The sequence below is a fragment of the Nothobranchius furzeri genome, chromosome 2 (assembly GCF_043380555.1).
Source record: "Nothobranchius furzeri strain GRZ-AD chromosome 2, NfurGRZ-RIMD1, whole genome shotgun sequence".
In the NCBI taxonomy this organism is placed as follows: domain Eukaryota; kingdom Metazoa; phylum Chordata; class Actinopteri; order Cyprinodontiformes; family Nothobranchiidae; genus Nothobranchius; species Nothobranchius furzeri.
This window is the reverse complement of record NC_091742.1, coordinates 99,582,451-99,607,064: the sequence shown is the minus strand read 5'-3', so window position 1 is coordinate 99,607,064 and position 24,614 is coordinate 99,582,451. Positions and strand designations below refer to the sequence as shown.

The 24,614-nt window shown below is 44.1% G+C and overlaps 2 protein-coding genes across 2 annotated transcripts; both read left to right on the top strand.

Annotated features, from left to right (window-relative positions):
* Positions 1–885: 885 nt before the first annotated feature.
* LOC139062096 (uncharacterized) lies at positions 886–13,651 on the top strand. The gene is made up of 5 exons (XM_070542467.1): positions 886–2,091; positions 2,205–6,642; positions 7,704–7,766; positions 13,272–13,420; positions 13,516–13,651. The coding sequence occupies exons 1-4, from the start codon at positions 886–888 to the stop codon at positions 13,418–13,420; spliced, it is 5,856 nt and encodes a 1,951-aa protein (XP_070398568.1). The 3' UTR covers positions 13,516–13,651.
* Positions 13,497–24,532, top strand: LOC129152266 (gastrula zinc finger protein XlCGF57.1-like). Its single transcript, XM_070548656.1, has 4 exons — positions 13,497–13,590; positions 15,066–15,166; positions 22,570–22,654; positions 22,723–24,532. The coding sequence occupies exon 4, from the start codon at positions 22,791–22,793 to the stop codon at positions 24,243–24,245; it is 1,455 nt and encodes a 484-aa protein (XP_070404757.1). The 5' UTR covers positions 13,497–13,590; positions 15,066–15,166; positions 22,570–22,654; positions 22,723–22,790; the 3' UTR covers positions 24,246–24,532.
* Positions 24,533–24,614: the final 82 nt, after the last annotated feature.

Sequence of the window (24,614 nt, the reverse complement as noted above, 5' to 3'; positions counted from 1 at the left end):
ATGGAATAGATTTGCCAAAGTTAAGGTCTTATTGTTGCAGCGAATGTGAGAGTGAGCCGACTCGGGTTTTCCCGCGCTGTGCGCCTGGTTAACATGTAGCGTTTTTCTCATGGACAGATGAGCCGAGATTGGTTGGATGTTTGTCACTACTGCTGAACTGTTCTATTCCATTCTGTGCAGGTATGCTATTGTTTTCTGTTACTTTTGGGAGAATTTGTACATTTTATTTTCACTTCATGTGAATTGTTAGATATTTTAAATATCATTCATAGGTTAGCTGGTGGTATCCGTGAATGTCCTAGTTCTTTTGTTGTGGCAAGATGTAAAAAATTACGGATCAAAAGAAACATATATTTTTCGTTTTTCATTTTGTTTAAATAAAAATAAAAAAAGCCCTTCGCTCAGAGCTGTAATGGAGGAAGATGAGCCGAGATTGGTTGGATGTTTGTCACTACTGCTGAACTGTTCTATTCCATTCTGTGCAGAGCTGTAATGGAGGAAGAATAAATGTGTCACCAGTTGGATTGAATCCGAACCTTGGAATCATTCGTCTTTTCCACAACGCAGAGATCGTGATTAGGGTGAAGCAGTGTGGCTAAGCCCGGTTACATTGGTGCCGTGACCCGGATTCATCGTAGATCAACGTCAGCTTGGTCGCCGGAACTGCAGTTTATCAACACAAGGTTCTCTTAAAGAAGTTAGCATTAAAGTTATTTTACACGCTGTTGAAAGGACACCAAAAACAAGAAGGTTATATTTCTGTCAGTTTTATTCATTTATTCGTTGTTGGGTTTTTTTTTTCCGCTTGGTGTGAAACAAGTTTTCTACAGTTACTATTGGTTAAGATTGTTAATTTCTCTGTAATACAGAGTTACGTTTGTCAAGATGGCTTCCAAATTTGGTGAAGAAGATAACGGTTCTGCTATAGGTAATGCCCTGGGTTTAGGCAGAGGAAGGTTTTTGAGAGAGCTTTGCAATACCCCTGTCCGAAATTTAGGCGATGTTGGTTCACCAGCTTTTAGCTCCACACGGATACCTGGTCATCCAGCACATTCGGAAAAAGTCACTGATCAGGTACCCGTCACTTCAGATGTTAGTGATCCAGCTTTAAGCCATCTCATCACACACATTGCCCAGCAAGTGGGGCAAGCTATATCAGTTCAGTTAAAGGGAGATAGTAAGGCAGATGAGGTCAAAGATTCATATGTTCAGAACTCAGGTTCTGATCAGACTGCTATGAATTTTACACATAATCTGGCTGGTATGAAGTTGGTCTTACAGGCTGATGTGAGAGAACCCCCTAGTTTTAGAGGAGATGCATCAGACAGGGTGTCTGTATATGAGTGGGAGGAGCTTATGGATACATACCTGAGAAAGAGAGGCGTACCACAGGCAGAGCAACAACATGAAATCGTATCCAAGCTAATGGGCAAAGCCAGAGACATAGTGAAGGTTACACTACGCAGCAACCCTACATTGAAGCCTCAGGAGAATCCCAAAGTCATCATTGACATACTGAAACAACATTTTGGTGAAGCCACATGTTCCAGCATGCCTCTCGCAGACTTCTACGGCACTGTGCCTATGCCAGGAGAGAATCCAGTTGAATATTGGCTCCGCCTCAACAAGGCCATTGATGTAGCTGAAGAGGGCCTGCGCAGGCAAGGGCGGCATATTGATGAGCCAAGCCGAGAGGTAACAATGATGTTTGTTAAGTATTGTCCAGATCCTTCTCTTGCTGCAGTATTGCGGTTTAAAGCACCAGACAAATGGACTGCTATGGAGATACAGGAACATGTCGACCGTTATCAGATCGAGATGAAAGAGCGAGTGGTCTCCAAGCCAAACCATCCAAACTCAGCAAGACGCTTAACATCACATGTTCAAGCACCTGCAGCTGAGGAGCCTACTCCATCTGGTTCTCCTGTTTCATCCTCTGTTCAGGCTGAGGTGAGTGTTTGTCCCACCCCTCAGTTAGAAGACAACTGCATAAAGACCCTCATTAGTCTGCTTGACCGCACACTTGCTCAGAGCAACCAATCAGTGTCCAGACGACCTTCATATAGTCAGTCCCAAAGAAAGTCCTGTAGGGTTTGCCAGACCGGAGACCATTCAACTTTGGCGCATTGTAGACGGGACCGTTTGTGTTTGTCCTGTTTTAAACCTGGTCATATCAGGAGGAACTGCCCAACTGATGATTTCAGGCAAAATGCCCAACTTATGCCTCCAACCGAAGAGCAGCAGCATTTAAACTGATTAACCCGCATTTGGAGAGGGGATGTGTGGGTAAAGAGTTACAAACCCTCAACTGTGACAGTGAAATTGAACAGTGCTATGTGAATGCCTGTGGGGTAGCTGCAGAGAAAGCTAAAGTGATCATGCAACACACCCATACAGTGCAGCCTTATGATGAACTGTTTTACGCCCCAGTTATTGTGAACCACAAATGTCATTTGCAAGGGATGTTAGACTCTGGCTCCATGGCCTGTACATTTAGTGAAGAAGCAGAGAAAAAACTGGTTGAAGAAAAAGTTTTGTCAGAACCAAAAACCTTGACACAGGAGGTGGTCTTGGTTGGATGCGGTGGGAAGCTCACTAAACCTAAAAACATGTACGAAGTTGAACTCCAGATTTATGGACAAAGTTGCTTGGTTCCAGTGCTCGTCGTTCCAGGTCAAAGAGATGACTTAATCATTGGTACAAACGTGATCAAGTTTCTCATGCATCAGCTAAAAACAAGTGATGATTACTGGCGTCTCATTTCCAGCAGTAATCAGGCAGCATCACCTGGGTGTGAACAGTTTTTGGATCTCATGGCGAGCACAGCCCGTTGGCAGGGTGGACAATTGCCTGGAAAAATCGGCACTGTCACACTCAGACAATCCGTCACACTCTTAGCAAGACAAGAGCACCTTGTTTGGGGCAGGTTACCCAATGATTCCCCCATGTCACCTGGGAGCACGATTATTGTAGAACCTACCTCATCAAAGTCCATGCCTCGAAACATCATGGTTGGTCGCATCATTACACCCTTGTGGGGTGACCGATGGGTCCCGATGAAAGTCACAAACCTGTCCGAAAAACCTGTTACGCTCAGGAAAAATTGCAAATTGGCTGATGTGTCACCTTGCATTGCTGTAGAAGATGTGGAGATTTTCCAAGGATCTTTACAGACCGAAACACCTGTCTCAGAGGAGAGTGTTGGGCTTGACCGGCCGCTGGACTTGGAAAAGAGGCTAAGGGATGTTGGTCTTGCAGACCTCGACATAAGCGCTTGTCATACCAATCATGCAGGGAAAGAAAAACTGGTTCAGCTACTTGAGCGCTACGATGATGTCTTTTCCAAGCATGCGTTGGATTGTGGTGAGGCAAAGGGCTTCGTCCATCGCATACGATTAACCGATGACCGTCCATTTCGTCTTCCTTATCGGAGAGTCCCACCTGCTCACTACCACAAGTTAAGGCAAGTCCTGACAGAAATGGAGGAGCAGGGGATTATTCGGAAGTCTGTGAGCGAATACGCGTCACCGTTGGTGATGGTATGGAAGAAGGATGGAGGCTTGAGGATCTGCACGGATTTTCGGTGGTTGAATGCCAGGACTCTCAAAGATGCCCACCCTCTTCCCCATCAGTCTGACTGCCTGGCCGCCTTGGGAGGAAATGTGTATTTCAGCACAATGGATCTGACGTCCGGCTTTTACAATATTCCCATGGCCGAAGAGGACAAGAAGTATACAGCTTTTACCACACCACTGGGCCTCCACGAATACAACAGAATGCCACAGGGGCTCTGCAATAGCCCAGCTTCTTTCATGCGCATGATGTTGAGCATATTTGGCGACTTGAACTTCAGTAGCCTGTTATGCTATCTAGACGACTTGCTCGTCTTTGCCCCAACTGAAGAGGGGGCTCTGAAGAGACTAGAGGTCGTTTTCCAGCGGCTGAGAGAGCATAACCTAAAGTTGAGTCCGAAGAAGTGCCATTTTATGCGAGCATCTGTAAAGTTTTTGGGTCATATTATCGATGGCAATGGAGTAGCTGTGGACCCATCAAAGGTCGAAGTTATATCTAAAATGTCAAAGTCCGATCTGATGGAAGATGACGGATGTACGCCCTCAGTCCGACGGATCAAATCTTTTCTGGGGATGGTATTTTACTACCAACACTTCCTTCCAAATTGTTCCTCTATCTCTAAACCACTCTTTGCTCTCACTGCCGGACAGAAACGACGAGGGAAGTCGAAGGCAAATGCAGGCACTTACCGGAAGCTCAAACCTGACGACTGGACTCCGGAATGTGATGTTGCTCTGGACAGGTTGAAGGAGAGTTTGATGGATTGTGTGGTCCTTGCTCATCCTGACTTCTCACGTCCCTTGATTTTGTCCATTGATGCATCCTTAGATGGACTTGGTGCTGTGTTGTCACAGATAACAGAGGGCGAAAGCAAAGCAAGACCCATAGCCTTTGCTAGTAAGACCTTGAGTGGCTCTCAGAAGAGGTACCCCGCCCACAGACTTGAATTTCTGGCCCTGAAATGGAGTGTGTGTGAGAAATTTAGCCATTGGCTAAAGGGTAACTCTTTCACAGTATGGACGGATAATAATCCATTGACGTATATCATGACAAAACCAAAACTAGACGCCTGTGAACAGCGCTGGGTCGCCAAACTTGCTCCCTACACGTTTGACCTCAAGCATATCGCAGGAAGCAAAAATGTTGTGGCAGACACTCTCAGCAGAGACCCTTTCTCTAAAACAGTTGGTCACAGGCTCATTACTGAGCCTTATGATAGTCTGCTTGGTGAGTGCGATGGATTTGGTGAAAATGCAATCCAAGATGTTCTCCGCCTTAAAGTTCAGTGTCACCGGGCAAGAGGGCCAGCGCGAAGTAATGCAGCTGAGTCTAGCACATCTCACCTGTCAAGTCACACAGTTGTGAAAGCCCTCATTGATGTGCATGACCAGTGGAGTGAGTCTATGGAGTCTAGGGCAACGCAGTTGATTCAGACCATTCAACAAGTTGGATCAGTAGGACTAGATCCATTACCAGCTTTTTCCCTGGAAGAACTTCGACAGAGTCAAGAACAAGACCCCATCATCTCTAAAATATTCCCTTTTCTGGACCGTAAAAGGAGGCCCTCAAGGAGAGAAAGAGAGATGTTTGATTCAGGGGCTCTTGCCCTTGTAAAACAATGGGAGAAGCTCAGAATTCTTGATGGTGTCCTCTACAGAGTTATAAAGGATCCTTTAAGTAAGCAAAAGAGGCACCAGTTTGTCTTACCCAGGAGTTTGGAGAAAAAGGCCTTGTGTGGAGTGCATGACTTAGCTGGACATCAAGGGCAGGCCAGGACAATCGATCTTGCCAAGCAACGGTTCTTTTGGCCAAAAATGGAGCATCAGATCAGAAACTACGTAAAGTACTGTCAGAGATGTATATTGGCTAAGACCCCAGAGCCTTCAGCAAGAGCTCCGCTTGAAAGTATTAGGACTTCAGCTCCCATGGAGTTGGTGTGCCTGGATTTTTGGAGTGCAGAGGACAACAAACAACACTCTGTGGATGTACTTGTGGTAACAGACCATTTCACCAAGCTGGCTCATGCCTTTCCATGTGCGAACCAAACAGCAAAGCAGGTTGCCAGGAAGCTGTGGGACCATGTCTTCTGTGTTTATGGTTTTCCAGAGCGGATCCACACGGATCAAGGTGCCAATTTCGAGAGCGAGCTTGTCACAGAATTACTCAAACTGTCTGGAGTATCGAAGTCGCACACCACTGCCTATCATCCGATGGGAAACGGAGGGACCGAACGATTTAATCGGACTTTGGGGAATATGCTACGTTCACTGCCACTGAGGGACAAGGCAAGATGGCCCCAACAAATCCAAACTCTGACATTTGCATATAATGCGACAATACATGAGACAACTGGATACGCTCCTTTCCACTTAATGTTTGGTCGTGTTCCAAGACTGCCAGTCGATATCATGTTCCAACAGGTGCTGCATGACCCAGTGGTAACTGACTACAGCAGTTATGCCAAGACATTGATGTGTTATCTGAAAGAGGCTGCAGACATTGCTCAAAAGCATGCCATAAAGGAGCAGGATAAGCAGGCCAAAGACTACAACAGGAAGGTCAAAGGGTTTGAGTTGAATGTGGGAGATAGGGTCCTCCTTGCTAATAAAGGTGAGAGAGGAAAAAAAAAGCTGGCCGACAAGTGGGACTCAAAAATCTACACAGTCATAGACAAATCGCCCAAGATGCACATATACAAGCTGGAGGATGATGAAGGCAACGTCAGAGTAGTGCACCGAAACCTCATTTTGGACATCAGCTTTCTGCCCATTGAGGCTGCAGGGGACGAGTTGAATGAAATTGCATGCAGCTTTGACGAGTCTGAGACTAGATCTTCTACGGGGGATACGATCCATTCGGTGGATGAAGTGGATTCAGGAGACGGTACCTGTGTGTGGGTGCACAGTGACATGCCAGATCTCAGTGTTGATGAATCAGAAGAACAGTCATGTCACGTAGGGACTGAGAGCGGTGGCACAGGGCCTCCTGAGGCTTTTCGTCTGTCAGATTATGATGATCCAGTTGCAGCACCATCAGCTGAGACGGATAACTACTTGACAGATGTGACAGGTACGTTGGTTGCCGCTAGAGATCAGGGTCCATCCAGCAAAGTTCTTGGGCAAGCAGATGCATCGGGTGTAGTCAGGACACGTGTTGGTAGGGTGGTTAAGAGAGTTGACCGCTTAGTAGAGTCTATGGCGCAGAAGTCACTTCACTTGAAACAGTTTACCAGTTCACTCAGCAGAAAGTCACAGTCTTTACTCACAATGTTTTAGTGGGGTTATTTAGAAAATAAATCTTTGGGCTCACTCAGCTTATTTTTGAAGATTTCAATTTTTCTTTATGGTTGTATGGTCGACTTTAACATGAGGCACTAGTAGGTGGGTGGTTTGGTGTATTCGGCATCATACTGCTCCGTGAGAAGTTTAGGTTTGATCACCCTTTAAATTTCTCTGGACCTGTTCACACAGGTAGCTTATACAGCTGAGTATGAAGATGGTATTCTTTAGGTCAATCCCACTCTAAATCTGTCAGGATGTTATGTTTCTGGGTTAGATGTGCAACAGCCAGTATGGCAGGTGAACAGGATTTTGTTGTCATTTTGGGGGGGGTGAATGTAGCATGGAAGAAAAGAAATATATAATGCATTCCACCAAAATCCCTCAATTTATTCTATTTATTTGGTAATCTAGGGTTTTCTTTTGTTTCTTTACTCTAAATAATTTTATTTGTTCACCTGTTCCTCGTTCTCTTCGTGAGATCTTTATTTTAAGAGCATATTTTGTGATATTTTCAGGGAATTTAGTTTGATGCTTTTATTTTTGTTGTCGCATTCTGTGACGTCACTTCCTTTCTTCCCTTCGCTCAGAGCTGTAATGGAGGAAGGTACGTTTTTCATGGAGCTCCGGCTGTTTGCTGTCAGAATGTCGTTATAAAGTTCGGAGTGTTGCATGTTCTCTTAGTTAAAACATTGGTAAGATGTTTGACTGTGTTATTGTGTAGTATGACGGAGGATGGAATAGATTTGCCAAAGTTAAGGTCTTATTGTTGCAGCGAATGTGAGAGTGAGCCGACTCGGGTTTTCCCGCGCTGTGCGCCTGGTTAACATGTAGCGTTTTTCTCATGGACAGATGAGCCGAGATTGGTTGGATGTTTGTCACTACTGCTGAACTGTTCTATTCCATTCTGTGCAGGTATGCTATTGTTTTCTGTTACTTTTGGGAGAATTTGTACATTTTATTTTCACTTCATGTGAATTGTTAGATATTTTAAATATCATTCATAGGTTAGCTGGTGGTATCCGTGAATGTCCTAGTTCTTTTGTTGTGGCAAGATGTAAAAAATTACGGATCAAAAGAAACATATATTTTTCGTTTTTCATTTTGTTTAAATAAAAATAAAAAAAGCCCTTCGCTCAGAGCTGTAATGGAGGAAGATGAGCCGAGATTGGTTGGATGTTTGTCACTACTGCTGAACTGTTCTATTCCATTCTGTGCAGAGCTGTAATGGAGGAAGAATAAATGTGTCACCAGTTGGATTGAATCCGAACCTTGGAATCATTCGTCTTTTCCACAACGCAGAGATCGTGATTAGGGTGAAGCAGTGTGGCTAAGCCCGGTTACATCAGCACAGCGGATTTAATACGAGTTTTAAAGAACAATCTCTGAGTGAAGTGAGGCTAGTTTTTGTCTCTCTGCAGTTATAAAAACCAACTCTGCATCAGTCACACGCAGCTAAGCTCACTGTTGGGCAGGGCCGGATTATCAGTGCAGGGGCCCCTGGGCACAATGTGCTTAGCTTAGACATTTCATAACACAGTCAATATTAAAAATCACTTACTTATGTTGATACAAAAGCATTTACCTCCAGGTCAAAATAGTTTTATAACCTAATCACAAACACTCATACCTGATGATTTTCCTATTGTGCCTCACTCATATGTCATTCTTCCTCTGTCGTCTCTTTTCTCCTCTTTTTCTCTCTCTCTCTTCCTCACAGCGCTCCTGTCTTCTCTTCTGTCTGTAATAACAAAAATGTTGTCAGTCTGTGGGACAGTGGGGGCGAGAGTCTGCTGTAAAAGAGATCCCACTGTCACACTACAACAGAAAGTAATGCAGAATTATTTAAAAGATTATACAGTTATTGAAAAGTTTGCAAAGATGAAACATCTGCATGTTTTTTGTTTGTCTCCTGTCTCCTTCCTCCTCTTGACTCCTGTCTCCTTCCTCCTCTTGACTCCTGTTAGAGCCCTGCACGGGCCTAAATTCTGAGCCCGTGTCCGGTCCGGCCCGAGGGGGTGGAGCCCCAGCCTGACTTTTTTTTTTAACCTTTCATAATGTTTTAGCGTGACAGAATGCTCAGCATTCTAATTATCTGTGGGAAGCGTTCTGCAGTAAAAAATAAAATAAAAAAAACAGCATCAATGCAGCTTTTTTTTTCTAACAGAGCGTGTTTTTGGAGCAGCAGATGAAATTTACGAACGCTGTATTAATTGGATGCGTTTGTAAATTTAATCTGCTCTGAAAACGCGCTCTTGTGCAATTAGACAAAAAAGCAGCGTTCTAATTTTCTAACTGCAGAGCGCATTTTCTGAGCGGCAGATTAAATAAACGCCCCCAATTAGCGTTGTAAATTTAAACCGCCGCTCTGAAAATGCGCTCTGCAGTTGGAAAAAAAAGCAGCAATGAATGCTGTATTTTTTTTAACTGCAGAGCGAATTTATTCACAGAAAAATAGAACGCTGCCGTTTTCATGAGAATAAACGAATGGTTTCTGACATCAAAGTGGACATAAAATGGCATATGAGATTAGGGGCACATGTTTCAATCAGCGGTTTGAGAATTAGTTTATGTAGGCGCATTTATAAACCACACACACCTTAACTGAGCTAACGGTGCGTGACAGACAGGCAGGTGCTGCTGCGTTCAAGCGTTTCAGTTGTTTTTATGAATTCGATTAAAAACAAAGGCGCCCGTGTCCGAGGTAATTACTCATTCGTCGGACCGACCCGAGGGCCTAGGGCTTCAGTGCAGGGCTCTATGTCTCCTTACTCCTCTTTTTGTCTCCTCTTGCCTTCAGTAAAACTGCTTTCTGGCCTTTCTGTTAGTAAATTCATTTACAATGTCATCAAAGTCCAGACTCCTGACAAGCTGAGATTCAATAGTCGTCAGTGACTGAGGCGCTGTTGAGTTTGTGTTGCTCTCAGATCATTTTTTATTCTTGCCATTTGTGAAAATGATCGTTCCCCTTCACAATTAGTAACCGGTAGAGTTAGAAAAACCCGCAGGGCCACAAACACATTAGGGAAGATGGACTGTAGACAATTTTTTAGCCGAAAAACGATCCTGGTACTGCTTATATTAAATTATCTATGTGGACTCTGGCGATTATTTAGAGCTGTGAGGCACAGAGCTCTGATCGTTGACGCGCTCCAGACAGATGCGTCCTGAGCACGGCCGCAGTAACATTATCAAAGTCTCGCCACCTCAAAAACAAATTTAACACGCTATTGTTCATGGCGGCTCATATCCTTCATGCTTTCTGTCTTTTATTTGTGTCTGATGCGTTTCACTGCTGCTGCGGAGCGAGCGCCCATCACCTGTTTCATCCTCCGGAGACTTCTCTGCACCGCGAGCGCTCCGCTGTTTTTGCGGTCGGTAGATCTTTTAGAACTGCAGTTCAAAGGTAACTCATGAGGTGAATATATATGAACCCAGGTAGCAGTTTTTCTTTAGGACTGAGAGGAGATGCAGGAAGATAATAAACAGGCAGGACAGAAAAATAGTCAAATAAAAACAAGTTAGTTTTGAACTGCAGTTCTAAAAGATCCACCGACCGCTAAAACAGCGGAGTGCTCGCTGCTTGGTGGCCGCATCAGTGAGGTGCGTCACCGGATGACAAGGTGATGCGCCCCGCTCCACAGCAGTGAATCGCATCAGGCACAAATAGGGCTGGGCGATATGGCAAAAATAGAATATCACGATTTTTCCAATATTTTATCACGATTTCGATTTTAATCACAATTTTTTATCCACGAATAGCATAACTTCAATTGCGTATTAAAGAAGAGAAACATTGAATAAACAAACATTTATTCATATTAGGGATAATCAGCACAGTGCTAACACTCTTATATTTTAAACTCACAGCAGAGATGATAAAAGCCCTGAGAGAAACAATTACAAAAATCAGTTTTTCTCGTTTTTCAAGTAACTTAACATGAATTAAAATCGTAAACATATTTAAAGTGCAAACATGTCAATTGCAAACGTATTGTGCAAACATGAACTTGTTCAAAATACTATGTAGCTCCCAGTTGCTCATGTAGTGGATAGTTAAGCTCAAATACGGCTCTGATGTGCGGCTGGACCAGAGATCGCTTGTGGTAGCAAATAACTGCACATTCTGAATATTTTCTGCAACTCTCACTTTACATTCAGCGTACATGCGTGGAACGGCGGTGTTCGAAAAATACTTGCGGCTGGAAAACTCGTAGAGCGGATCCAATGTTATCATCATTTTCTTAAATCCCGCTCCTACTGTTCGCACGGGACACAAACCTTTAACCAAGTGGTACGTCACTGCATCGGTCACGCTGTTCCATCGTCTGCTGTCTCTGTCGTAGGGAGTGAGTTTTGTGTGTTTCTGTTAGCGTTTGCTGCCTGGAAGAAGCGCTAGCCGCTGCAGCCGCAGGCTTTTTAGCTTTAGCTGCCAGCTGGCTCTCATTGTATTGTTTGGGATGCCTTCTTTTCAAGTGATTAAACAAGTTTGTGGTGTTGCCATCACTCGCCTTGACGCTCTCCTTGTAAACTTTGTAAATGACGTTTCGCTGCTCTTTGTCATCTGGAGAAAAATGATTCTGTGAGAGAGAGCAAAGAGATCTGATCATGACAAATCAAGTCATTAACTAACAAAGTCTTAGAAAAAATGGATCTAATGTTCAACAACCCACATTTAATTTTTCTAGTTTGCTGCTCAGTTGAATTTGTTCTAATATTTATGAGATTTCCATGATTTGCTTTATTAAGCCTGATATTTAATCTGTGTGGTTTTGGCCGTGGGCAGGACACTGTCTCTATGGGGTAGTGGGTGGGTAACAGTACAGAAGCTGCAGAGGGGTGGGTTAAACTACGACTCTGCTTCCTGGTCTGGACCCTGGGTAGTCATGGAGGACTAATAAAACTGGCCATGTTCCTAGAAAGAAGAGCTGCACCATCCAAAGAGGGATGGATGCCGTCTCTCCGCATCAGACAAGGTTTTCCCCAAAAAGTTTTCCAATTATCAATGTAGCCCACGTTGTTTTCAGGACACCACCAAGACAACCAGCGGTTGAAGGACAGCATGCGGCTAAACATGTCGTCACTGGTCCGATCAGGCAGGGGGCCAGAGAATATTAGGGAGTCCGACATTGTTTTGGCAAACTTACACACCGAAGCAACATTAATTTTAGTGACCTCCGATTGGCGTACATTAAAGCTTTAACTCTCACCGACACTCGTCTGCATGAGCGTCAGAAATCTGATCAAATCAGCTGTAAAATAATGAAAACAACAGTAAAAATGCTCCTTTGCTTTTTAGAGTCCACATCCAGAAGGCTGGAGCCGTGTTTCACTGTGTAGTGATCTGTAGTTTGTATATTTATACACTGTAATTAGATCTAAATATTATAATCAGAAGAGGTTGTTTTTATCATCAGGGAGTTTACTTAAACACTCTGTATTGACTGAGAGACAAGAAAAGAGAGAGTTGGGATCGTTTAAGAATCTTTAATTTCTATCATTATAAATTCTTACAATCTACCAGGACTAACTCTATGATGAATGCATATGGATCTGAATGTTCTCGTGTTGGTGTGTGTGTGTGTGTGTGTGTGTTGTTCAGAATCTCTAGGCTGACGTAGCGAATCTGGTTGTTATGACTAGGCTACCACGAGGCTTCAGAAGCTGATGACATGAGCGCCATTTTGCCGTAACTACGTACCATGTGGAGCCTCCCGTGTAGATCAGGAATTGTCAGGTCCCCGGACCTTCAGGTGTACTGGAGCTGGTGGAACAGCGGTCGCAGCACTACAAAGCCCGTCTGAGGGTCGACTCCGGTAGCAGCGGCAGGCGTCAGCGAGTTCAACTCTTATTTTGAAGGGACATCGTCTTGTTGTTCAAACGACGGAAATCTCCAGCTTGACAGTTCTCAGCTTAAAGTAGAAAGTGCATCTGGCCAGGCTGCACCTCTCCTTTGCGGTGATGGATCGAGAGCTGGTTGAAAACTACGTTGAGAGTATGATGTAACTCCTTTGAAGCTCAGATCGAACAGAGCTAAGGTTAAAATGGAACTGAGTTTAAAATGGCGTTGCCTTGTTTTATATCCCCTAGTTGTTTACAAATCTTAGTAAACCGGATTGGACAACTTCATTAAACAGCCCAGATTCTGCCCTACGACAGACGAAAGTTCTGATTGGTTGAGAACAATGTGTCATGCGTTTCCATGGTAATGTAGATCAGTCTGTCTGGTGCAGCCCTGTTTATTCATTAAGCACATAACTCATGACATCTTTATTTCACAGATCATTCACCTGATTATTAATGATTAACATATGCTCTGATTAGCTTTATCACAAATAAAGTACTTTGATTAATTAATGGAAAGCGTTCTTCTTCTCTTCTTCTGTCTCTTCTCCTGGAATGTAAACATCCTGAAACCAGCATCCGACCTTGGCGATTCCTACACGTTGTTACTGTGTGAAGGGGCAGCTGTTAAGGCAGACAATAGGATCTTAATAACGCTACAACTGACAGGCTGTCAGACTAACGCCCTGATGAGCTCAGCTGGGACAAACTGGTCTGATGTTTAGGTAAGTGAAGATCTGCTTCTCCAAGGCCTTGAGATGCTAGTAAAAATAATGTAGGCAGTGCTAATGTTACTTTTCTTCTCCTCTGAGGAACACAGAACGCTCAGATGTTGGAGCTTCACGTCACCTACTGAGGAGCACCAGTAAAGAGACGGCGTCTGGACCAGACCAAAGTGAGTGATGACACTTTAGCCCTACACCTCAGCCTCTAGGAGCCACCCTCATCATCATTAACTCATTCACTGCCATTGGCGACAAAAGTTGTCATTTTAAAAGGAACCCAGGTTACAAAACTCTGTGCTTCTTAAAAGATAAATGTTAGTATCAGTTATATTAAAATGGTGTAAAAACCTTCTTGATGTCTTAATCTTTATAAAATTAGTAAAAATGGTTTAACTCGTAGGTCGCCATTGTTGTTAGCATCGCACTGCACTCTGGGTAGTGACGTCATATGGTTGTACCTCGGTTGCACCGGCGGCTTTGGGACCCTGTAGTGACTGTTGAGCGACATCAACACGTCATCTGTTCAGCCTTTTCACTTTGAACCAGAGCGAAACATTAATGATGACATCACTGACCATGTGTCACAACACGAGCATCAACATGAAGAGCAAGAAGGGCGGGATGAAGCGAGAGCAGGACAGAACCGGTGGTGCGTGTGCGGCAAATGCGTCTCCATGGTAACCGAGAGGGAGAGAGCTCACATTTGTGTCAGCAGAAGTTATCTGTAAGCTATCGTGTGATCAGATTTATTCAATGATGAATGATTTAGGAGAATTTTAGCATCCAGAGCTGTCGTGTGCTTCATAGATGATTAGGATGTTCAGTGAAACCACTTTAATCATTGTTGCAGATATTCTATATGTGGACAACACTGTGTTGCTACACTTACTGCTTGTTTTACTGACGGGAGAGGTGAACGTTCAGCTTCATCCGTGATGAGTGGCGTGTCCGATGGTTGGCTGAACGTGACAGAAGCAGCCGGAGCGGGTTATGGGCTCAGGACAGCGTCTCTCGTCCCTCCGAGGGCGTTTAGGCTCCTTGTGTGGGAAAATGGTCGCTAAAGCATTTAGTTTCAGCCTTCTCTTATACCCAGCCGCTCTGGTGAGCTCTTTAAGTAGTCGTGGTCGACTTTAAGCCTCAAACGCATCAGGAGAAGAATGTTGGGAACACAGCCGTGGATCTTTGGGAAGTTGTGTCCGTCCACAGGCATCTTCCCTCTGCTGTCTCCTCTTGTTGCCAGTGGGAAGAAGAGGAGACAGCAGTGTTATATTAGTAATTAAACGCTTTAATTTAGAATTTGATTTTCTTCATTTGAGCCAAATACAGCGGTGATCGTATTTTACTTTAGTACCTCCTCAGCACCTTAAACATATTTAATAATCAACAGCAACAGTGTGATTTCTGTATTATGCCAACACACGGCTGCCAGCCGGCGTTGCGCCTATATAGTGGCCGCGTTAAAGCGGCGCTTTTTATGTAGTGCCCACGTTAGTGTGGCTTTTCCCTTTGATCTGCTATTCTGTATTATTACCGCCACACCTGTGACCGCTGGGGGTTGGACTGAATGCGTCCATTCAGCTCTGTTTACAACCTTTTCCGGTAGCGTCCGGTGACTGTTTTTTTCTTTCATGTTTGTTTCACACAGTTTTTAACCGGACAGCCGGACCTAGGGCAATACCCGACTCCCGTCGGGGCTCAAAGCGTCCTTTGACGTACTCACACTGGCAAACAGCTGTTTATGAAAAGGTGCGTATCAAAAAGGTACTTACTCCCCCCTGTGCGTTCAATTCGCCCCGAATCCGAACGCACGAGAGCCGTATGCGGGAGACGTTCTGCGGAGCTAGAACAGCCGGCCAGCGGAGCAAGTCAGCCCCCTGGGCTTTGATGAAAGCGGCGCCTCGTCGGCTCCCCGGAGAAAGCCTCCCACGGCTGGGTCTGAGCGCACGGTCACGGTACCAAAAATGTTGGGTTATTATTTAATAAACCAGGTCACCTTGAGAGAAGTCAAACGCACAGAGGCTTAGAGCAATATTACTGTTCCATTTTACTTTGTAAAGTGGAGAGACGAAATGAATACACACCCAAGCTTCGTTCACAGGATCTCTCGGGGAACGTCCGTTCTCTGAGGGTTTTTATTAGCAAGCACACACAACACATCACATCACACTCCTAAACTGCTCCGTAGAGATTCAGGTGGAAAGCTGTTTAACGTAGGGAGTAAAAACAATACCACAACTCCCTCAACAGGGTATCCGTGGGTCCTTAAAAAGTCTTAAATTAGCTTTTCCAAATTTAATGCCCTAAAAATCCTTAAAAATGACAAATAATCCTTAAATACAGTTTCCAAATGTCTTAAATGTCCAAAACCCAATAAACAAGATTCTTTTATTTCTATAAAATTTTCATAAATGTCTAGTTAGTGTTCAGCATTTTTTGTGTACGATGTTGCCGTAAGCGGAACCGTACACATTCAGTTAGTTGTGAAAGGGGGCTATTTTAAATGAGCACATTAGCTGGTTAAGCTAGTGGGAGCGTGCGCCATGGGGAAGTGTAAGCTTAATGGTAGCTGGATGGCTAATCCCACGTTGGCGACGTGGTTAGCACCGGTTCCAGGCAATAGCTGGAAATTATTGCTTAAATTAAATTTTTAAAATAGCTTAAATTTGGTCAAAGTGGCCTTAAAAAAGGTCTTAAAAAGTCTTAAATTTGGCTCCCTTAAACCTGCAGATACCTGCTCAAACAAAACCAGGTGCATTCAGTCAACATGCTGTTTCCCATGGGAGTATAACTGATAACGCAGACCAGCGTGGTCTGAGGAAGGTCGTTGTCCTCCCTGTTGGGCGGGGAGGCTGGCACAGGATAACACTTGTATTTTAATGAAGCAACAGATGTTTTACTTATAAGGCAGTTATGATTTTAAGCAATAATGTCAGCGATCAGCAGTTTTTCTCTATCAGTTGCTCTTCTATCAGCTTGAATCAGTCGGCCCATTCTCCTCTGACCTCTAGCATCAACAAGGCATTTGGCCCACAGGACTGCCGCATACTGGATGTTTTTCCCTTTTCACACCATTCTTTGTAAACCCTAGAAATGGTTGTGGGTGAAAATCCCAGTAACTGAGCAGATTGTGAAATACTCAGACCGGCCCGTCTGGCACCAACAACCATGCCACGCTCAGATTAGCTTAAATCACCTTTCTTTCCCATTCGGACCTTCAGTTTGGAGTTCAGGAGATGGTGTTGACCAGGACCACGCCCCTAAATGCAGGGTGGTAGAGACGTATGGAGACGGTCGTTCTGAGACATGAGACTGTGTGTTTTTGGTGAACATTAATGCAGGAGTGTGTAAAACAGCTCATGTTTAATTAAAATTAAATAAAATATTAATTTAACTTGACATAAATTGTAATGCTTGACTGTTGTGCTACAGCCATGGGAGGAACATTTTGGGTCCCAGCCAGATTCTCTGCTTCCCTGCTGCTCTCTCCATCATCATGCTGCTCCTTGCTCTGCCTCTCCACTTGTCTCTCATTTCATTTCATTTATTCATAAAGCCCCTTCTGCGACCAATGCAGATGCCCAAGGTGCTGAACACAACACAATAAAAACATAAAACCATCAGAATAAAATATAACAATCGTAAAACCAGCATAAAATCAATTAAAAGAGGAGAGTAAAAGCAAAAAATAAAATCCAGAAAAAGATAAAGAGGCCGGGGCATTGAAACCGAGTAAAATTTGCTAATCCTGAAAAGCCTTCACAAAAAAATGGGTCTTAAGGCGAGTCTTAAAAACCCCCAATGAGGGTGACTGACGCACCACCAAAGGCAACTGGTTCCAAAGTGCAGGCGCCAACACAGAGAACGCACGGTCCCACCGTGACCTGCACTTAGTGCGTGGAACGATCAACAGCTCCCTGCTGGCTGAGTGAAGGGAGGGGGCATCCTATGCAAAAGGTTGCCAAGATATGCTGTAGCAGTTCCGTAAGGCCTTGTATGCCAGCACCAAGACCTTGAATTTTGCCGTGTTTTGTACAGGCAGCCAATGAAGGGATGCCAACACAGGGGTGATATGTTCCCTGCGCCTAGTGCCTGTCACGAACCTAGCGGCTGAGTTTTGAACTAACTGCAAGCGTGCTACCGCACCCTGACTAAGGCCGACATACAGTGCATTGCAGTAGTCGAGCCTTGAAAGAACAAAAGCATGTGTGACAGTCTCTAGATGTACTCTGGACAGCAGGGGCTTAGTTCTGGCTAGTCGGCGTAAGTTAAAAAAACACGATCGCACAACCTGGTTGATTTGCGCGTCGAATTTAAGGGCTGAGTCCAGTTGCACTCCCAAATTTCGGATGGTGGTCTTCATGTTGGATGCTAAAGGGCCCAGATTCACAGCATCGCATGGGCATGTAGACATGCCAGGGCTAAGTACAATTACTTCAGTCTTAGCGTCATTCAGATGTAAAAAGTTTGTATTCATCCAGGAGCGCACATCCTCTAAGGCATCTACAAGCTTTGATATTGACCCATCGACCCCCCGCTGAAGGGGGAGGTAGATCTGACAGTCGTCAGCATACAAAATGAAAACTCATGCCGAACCGCCGAAGAAGATTCCCCAACTACCGTTAAGTAGATGGCAAAAAGAAGCAGATCCAGTACAGACCCCTGTGGCACACCCCACTTGAGTCTCTTCCAGGTTGAGGAGGTTTCACCTACACTGACACAAAAACTTCTGTCGGATAAGTAGGAGTGTAGCCATTGTAGGGCTGTACCGGTAATTCCCGCCTAGTGTTGTAGCCGATCCAAAAGTATGTCATGATCGACTGTGTCAAAGGCCGCAGACAAGGCCGCAGACAAATCTAACACACCCCCCCCCCCCCCCCCCCGTCACAAGCTAAAAAAAACATCATTAAGAACCATTAAAAGTGCAGTCTCGGTACTGTGACCTGCTCTGAACCCTGACTGACAGATCTCCCAGAGTTTGTGTGTCTAAAAATGCAACCAGCTGTAAATATACAACCCTCTCAAGCAGCTTGGATAAGTAAGGTAGATGTGAGATAGGTCTGTAATTGGCTAACACAGCCTCCTCCAACCCCTTCTTTTTCAGCAGCGGTCGTACAACAGCCCTCTTAAAGGTAAGGGGAACCACACAAGAGGCCAGACTGGTATTTAAGATAACCAGTATATAAGGGGCCAGAACAGAAGAAGCCTCCTTAAGCATCCTTGGGGGAAGAGCATCATAAGGGGAACCAGAAGGTTGTTGCTTAGAAATGAGTTCCTCTAGCGCTGTCATAGATATATTCTGGAAGGCTGGCAGGTTTGCCCTAAGTGGCATAGGCATAATATCTGATCCTAGCCTGTCGTACCACTTCCTGGTTATCAAAAAGTGACTTTTTATAAATTTCATAGGACACGTGAAGTTTGTCTTGCTTCCACTTTCGCTCAGCTCTCCTGGAGGCCTGCCTGGAGGCCTGGGTCTCATCAGACATCCACGGCTCTGCCCTATGCCCTCCTTTCCTAATTTTAAAGGGAGCAACATCATCCAAAACAGATGTGCATAGTGTATCAAAACGAGTAATAAGCTCTTCAACAGGCAGGTGGGCTAAGAGAAGATCCTGTCCTGCTAGACCAAAGCACTCACTGAATCTCCCCACCTTAGCAGGATTAATGGCTCGACTGCACCTCTCAGGAAGAGAAGCTGGGACCTGCCGAGACGGAACACTAAAATTACATAAAATCGGAGAGTGGTCTGAGAAAACAGGCCTCAGCGTGTCCACATTAATGGACTGAAGCAAGAGGAAAGAACCAGTTCAAGAGTGTGTCCCTTCGTATGTGTAGGACCCTGAACCCACTGAGAAAGATTCAGTGAACTTAACAGGTGCAAAAAGTCCTCGACCATCGGCTTATCAGGGCAACAAATATGGATGTTAAAATCTCCTGCAATCAAAATCTGATCATATTTCAACACATTCATAGCCAAGAAATCAGCAAACTCTTAGAAATTCCACGTTCAGTCCAGGCGGGCGATAAATCAACGCCACAAAAAGTTGAGGAAAAGGTCCAAGTTCAAAGAGCAAACCTCAAAACTATAAAAAGGACTTAAAGGGATAATCTGTTTGCAGCTGAAACCTGATTTATAAACAATGAGGAGCCCCCCGCCCCTGCCCGCAGTTCTTGACGCATTAAAACAACTGCAGGTAATAATTCCAACAGGGCACTCGTGTCTCCCATCGGCATCCAGGTTTCACAAATACCCAAAAAATCGAGCCCTTGTTTCTCAAAGAAGTCTTTCAGAATAAAAGTTTTGTTCATTACAGACCTTGCATTAACCAGGCCGAGGCGAGCCGACGATGATGTGTTTAGTCCAGTAGCAGCAGAATCCAGAGACACAGGCGCAGTTGACACGTAGTCCACATGACGCAGATTAGCAAGGTTGGCACCCTTCCAGCAGTAGCAAAACCCCCGGAATACACGTTGCGATGGAGCATCCAAGTCGAAGCCCACCAATGGCACCAAGCAGAACGGTGGAGGATCCAACAAACGCGACGGTGCCACGAGAAGACGTCCAGGCCCACACAGACCGGCGAGCTCCTTCCAGGACGGGGGCGGTTTTGCACGTAGGTGCACATGTCTTCCCACCTTGACAGCCACGTCTCCTTCACTCACCTCCTCCACTTAAGCCTACTTGTCTAATATATTAGCCACATCAAATCAACTTTATTTATATAGCACTTTTCATACAAAAAATGCAACTCAAAGTGCTTTACAGATTAAAATGGCCCCATAGATCCCACATTCCCATCCCAGCCCCCCTCCCCACGTATAAAACAATTAAAAATTACAGTTCCCCTCCCGCACCCAACTTCCAAAGGGGACACACAATCACCCGCACTCTCGTCCATGCACACACACACACGCTCACACACACACACACACTCGTGAACACCAGAGGAAACAATAGGCTGAGATCAGATGGGTCAGGTAATGAACGGCACATCAGCGGAGCCATCTGCCTTGGCAGCAACAGATCCACGGCAGCAGCCAAGACACCGGCCCATGACGCCCAGTGGCGTAGGGCAGAAGCCCCCACCAGTGCCCGGGCACTACCCGAGGAGCGCCCCGGCCGCCGCCGCCCCTGACCACCGGCCCCAAGGCAGAGGGCTCCACAGGGGAAACACTGGAGGATTTAAGATATATAAGAATTAAAATAATAAAAGCTAATAATGATAAAAAGTAACTGATAAAAAGTGATTATAAAGATAGTAAAAGAAAACATAATCATGTAAAAACACTAAGATGTAGATAAAATGATAAAATTAATTAAAAGAGATAAATATGTGGATATAGATAAATAGAGATCAGTTAAAAGCTAAGCTAAAAAGGTGGGTCTTGAGCCTATTCTTAAAAGCCTGGACGTTCCCTTCGGCCCTGAGGTCCTCCGGCAGCCCGTTCCAAAGGCGAGGGCCGTAGTACTTGAAGGACGCCTCGCCGTGGGTGTGAGTCTTAACTTTAGGGATAACTTGGAGATGGCTGCCAGAAGAGCGCAGAGACCGCAATGGTTTATATGGTAAAAGCATTTCTGAAAGATAAGAAGGCCCAAGACCATTAAGACACTTAAAAACCATTAAAAGAACCTTAAAATCGATCCTGAAACATACGGGGAGCCAGTGCAGTGATTTTAAAACCGGAGTGATTTGGCCCCTGTTCCTGGTCTTCATCAGGACACGTGCTGCTGAGTTTTGTAAAAGTTGTAAACCTGAGATGTTCTTTTTGGGAAGACCAGAAAGCAGGGCATGTTGGATTCCTAGCGATGGGTACCGAATTCGGTACTTTTTAAGGTACCGACCGAATTCCATAGTACCGACTGAGCACTGATTCACGTAATTTGAAACGGTGCCTCATTTCGGTACCCGTCCTTCATAATGTGAACTTGCCTAGACTGCTGCGCATGCGCAACAGCGTTATATCGGTCCCTGCGAGCCAGTTGTAAACAGAGCAGCATGGTAGACAGAACGAACGCTAAAGCTTAGGTCCACTTCACTAAATGTGATGGGTAACTGGGTGATGATGAAACCAGCGACAACGATCTAAGTGAGACATCCTCATCTTAATCTGCTCCGGTAGGTAACTAAAATGATTAAGATAACGTTAGCTTGATATGTTAGCTTCCGTTTTACTAATGGTGCGTTCGCTTTCTCTTCGGAACTCCGAATTTCTGACTAGAAGAACATGAACGCGCTCTAAAGTTTGGTTTCACTTTACTAAATGCGACGGGTGATTGGGTGAAGATGAAACCAGCGACAACGATCTAATTGTGAGGCATCATCGTTTTAATCTGCTCCAGCAGCTAAATAAACTGTTTAAGATAACGTTAGCTTGGTATGTTAGCTTCCATTGCCACCATTGTTATCAGCTAATGGTGCGTTCGCTTTCTCCTCGGAAATTCTAACTTCCCAGTAGGAAAAATCAAATGAAAAAAGATGGCAAAAGGAATGAAGATACACAGTAAATTTAGTTCACAGTAAAGATGTTTGCTTCAGTTTAATTATCAGCTTATAAAACTACAAGGACGATGTTAAAATACAAACAGTTGTGTGTTATTTATCGTGATATTTATCAAATATGGTTAAATATTGAGAAAAATATATATTTCATTATAAAAGAGAATTAAAATATTAAACACTCAAAAGTATTTAAAATTGGTACCGTTAAGTACCGGTATCGATTCCTAGGTACCGGGAATTAGTACCGAATCGATTCAAATGTCAAAGGTACCCATCCCTACATTCCCTTCAATCACCAATAGGAACGTTGGGAATATCACACGTATCACGGTACAGATCACTCAGAGGGAACTGGGTCACGATAAAGAACAATGAGCATCTTCATCTAACGTTACCTCAACATCTTCCTCGGCTTCCTTCCTCTTCTTCTGAAAATGCGAGCAGAAATGAGTCTCGGTGGGAACATGACCCGACATGAAGCTGTACGCTGTTACCGATCTGGAATTACGCATTAACGACAGACCACATTGACTACGTTACTGTTCACATGTAGCAGCGTGCGTTAGCATGAAGCTGGTTTTCACAGGTCTGAACTAAAAATGCCTTCTTCTAACGTAAGGTTCCTTTCTTCCACCTTTTCTCTCCCTGTAGTTTTCTTTAACTCGTGAGAGCAGCGCACCGCACAGAAGCCGGCTCCTTCGCACACGGGGAAAAACGGCAGCACTGGTTTTTCAAAGTAAAATACATTTAAAAGTTTTGTTATATTTAAATTCATTTTAAACGGTGATAATTCATTCTCTGTAGTTTTGTGTCAGTTTAAGGAAGAAGGAAGAGCTCCTGAAGAACTGAGGCCTCCTTTGAACCAGAAGGACATGGAGCCCCTCAACATGAAGCAGGAAGAGGAGGAGCAGCTTGATGAGATTAAAACTGATGCCACCAACATTTCATTCTCTGCAGTTTCTCATCAGGTTAAGGAAGAAGGAAGAGAAGTTCTGTTGTCACAGTTTGATCAGAACCAACCTAAAGACAGAGATCTTCCAACCAGCAGCACCACTGACCAGATGAAAGCAGAAAGTGGTAGAGAGGACTGTGGAGGAGCAGAAACTACCAGGAATCCAGATGTAAATCTTTATGAATATGATTCTAACTCTTCAGAGACTGAAGTCAGCAATGATGAAGATGATGACCAGGATGGCAGCAATTCTGACTGTCAGCTGAAACTCTTGTCAGATTCTGAGCCAAACACCAAAGATCATAACAAAGACTGGAAGGAGAGCAGGTCTTCTAAATCACATGTTAAGGCTGTCAAATCTTTCAGCTGCCCAGAGTGTGGTGAACAGTTTCTCCATGAGCGGTCTCTCCAGAAACACATGAGAGTGACAAGTCATTCAGGACTGAAGTCTTCAAGCTGTTGTGTTGATAAGAAACGTGTTAGAGTGAAGCAAAATGTAGACTCTAGCAGGAAAGTTCAGACAAAACTAAAATCATTTAGTTGTGACGACTGTGGAAAAAGTTTCAGCTGCATATCATATTTAAACATTCACATGAGAGTTCACACAGGACAGAAGCCTTTTGCTTGTGAGCTCTGTGAAAAAAGATTTAGCCAAAAAACAAGTTTAAACAGTCACATGAGAATCCACACAGGACAGAAGCCTTTTGCTTGTGAGCTCTGTGGACAAAGATTTACCCAAAAGGGAAATTTAGACACTCACATGATAGTCCATACAGGACAGAAGCCTTTTGCTTGTGAGCTCTGTGGACAAAAGTTTAGCCAAAAAACAAGTTTAAACAGTCACATAATAGTCCATACAGGACAGAAGCCTTTTGCTTGTGAGCTCTGTGGACTAAGATTTAGTGTAAAGTCAAGTTTAAACAGTCACATGAGTGTCCATACAAGACGGAAGCCTTTTGCTTGTGAGCTCTGTGGACAAAGATTCACACTCAAGGGAAATTTAGACAGACACATGAGAGTCCATACAGGACAGAAGCCTTTTTCTTGTGAGCTTTGTGGACAAAGATTTACCCAAAAGGGAAATTTAGACACTCACATGAGAGTCCATACAGGAGAAAGGCCTTTTGCTTGTGAGCTTTGTGGAAAAATGTTTAGTCATAAGACACATTTTAACAGACACACTAGTGTCCACACAGGACAGAAGCCTTTTGCTTGTGAGCTCTGCGGACAAAGATTTAGTGTAAAGTCAAGTTTAAACAGACACACGAGAGTCCACACAGGACAGAAGCCTTTTGCCTGTGAGCTTTGTGGACAAAGGTTTACCCAAAAGGGACATTTAAACAGACACACGAGAGTCCACACAGGACAGAATTAATAAACATAATTAAAATATACATTTTGGGACTTCTAAGGGTGTTGCATGAAATGTGCTACTGATCTGGAAGCTCTTTAAACTAAAATGAATGGCAGCAGTTTTATTAAATGTTGTGTTTTTGGAGAAGAAAAGGTTGAAAATGAAATGTTTGTTTGCCACTAAAGTGTTTTACTAAATCTCTTTGTTCACTATTCAGTTTGTTGTTCGCTGTTTCTGGAGTTTAAACGTAAATGCTGATGTTTTGCAAAGTGAGAAGGCTCGCCAATAAAGTCACCAGATTAATCGAACCCATTGTTTATTAAATACAAATTACTGAAATTTCATGATTTAAAAGACTAGAAAATCTTACAAACCATGTATAAACTCTAT

Coding starts and splice junctions, on each gene's coding strand:
- LOC129152266 (XM_070548656.1), top strand. CDS start 22,791: ATGGAGCCCCTCAACATGAAGCAGGAAGAGGAGGAGCAGCTTGATGAG.
- LOC139062096 (XM_070542467.1), top strand. CDS start 886: ATGGCTTCCAAATTTGGTGAAGAAGATAACGGTTCTGCTATAGGTAAT. Junction 2,092..2,204: donor CCCAAAGAAAGTCCTGTAGG/GTTTGCCAGACC, acceptor TGATGATTTCAG/GCAAAATGCCCAACTTATGC. Junction 7,767..13,271: donor TTCTATTCCATTCTGTGCAG/GTATGCTATTGT, acceptor TCCTGAAACCAG/CATCCGACCTTGGCGATTCC.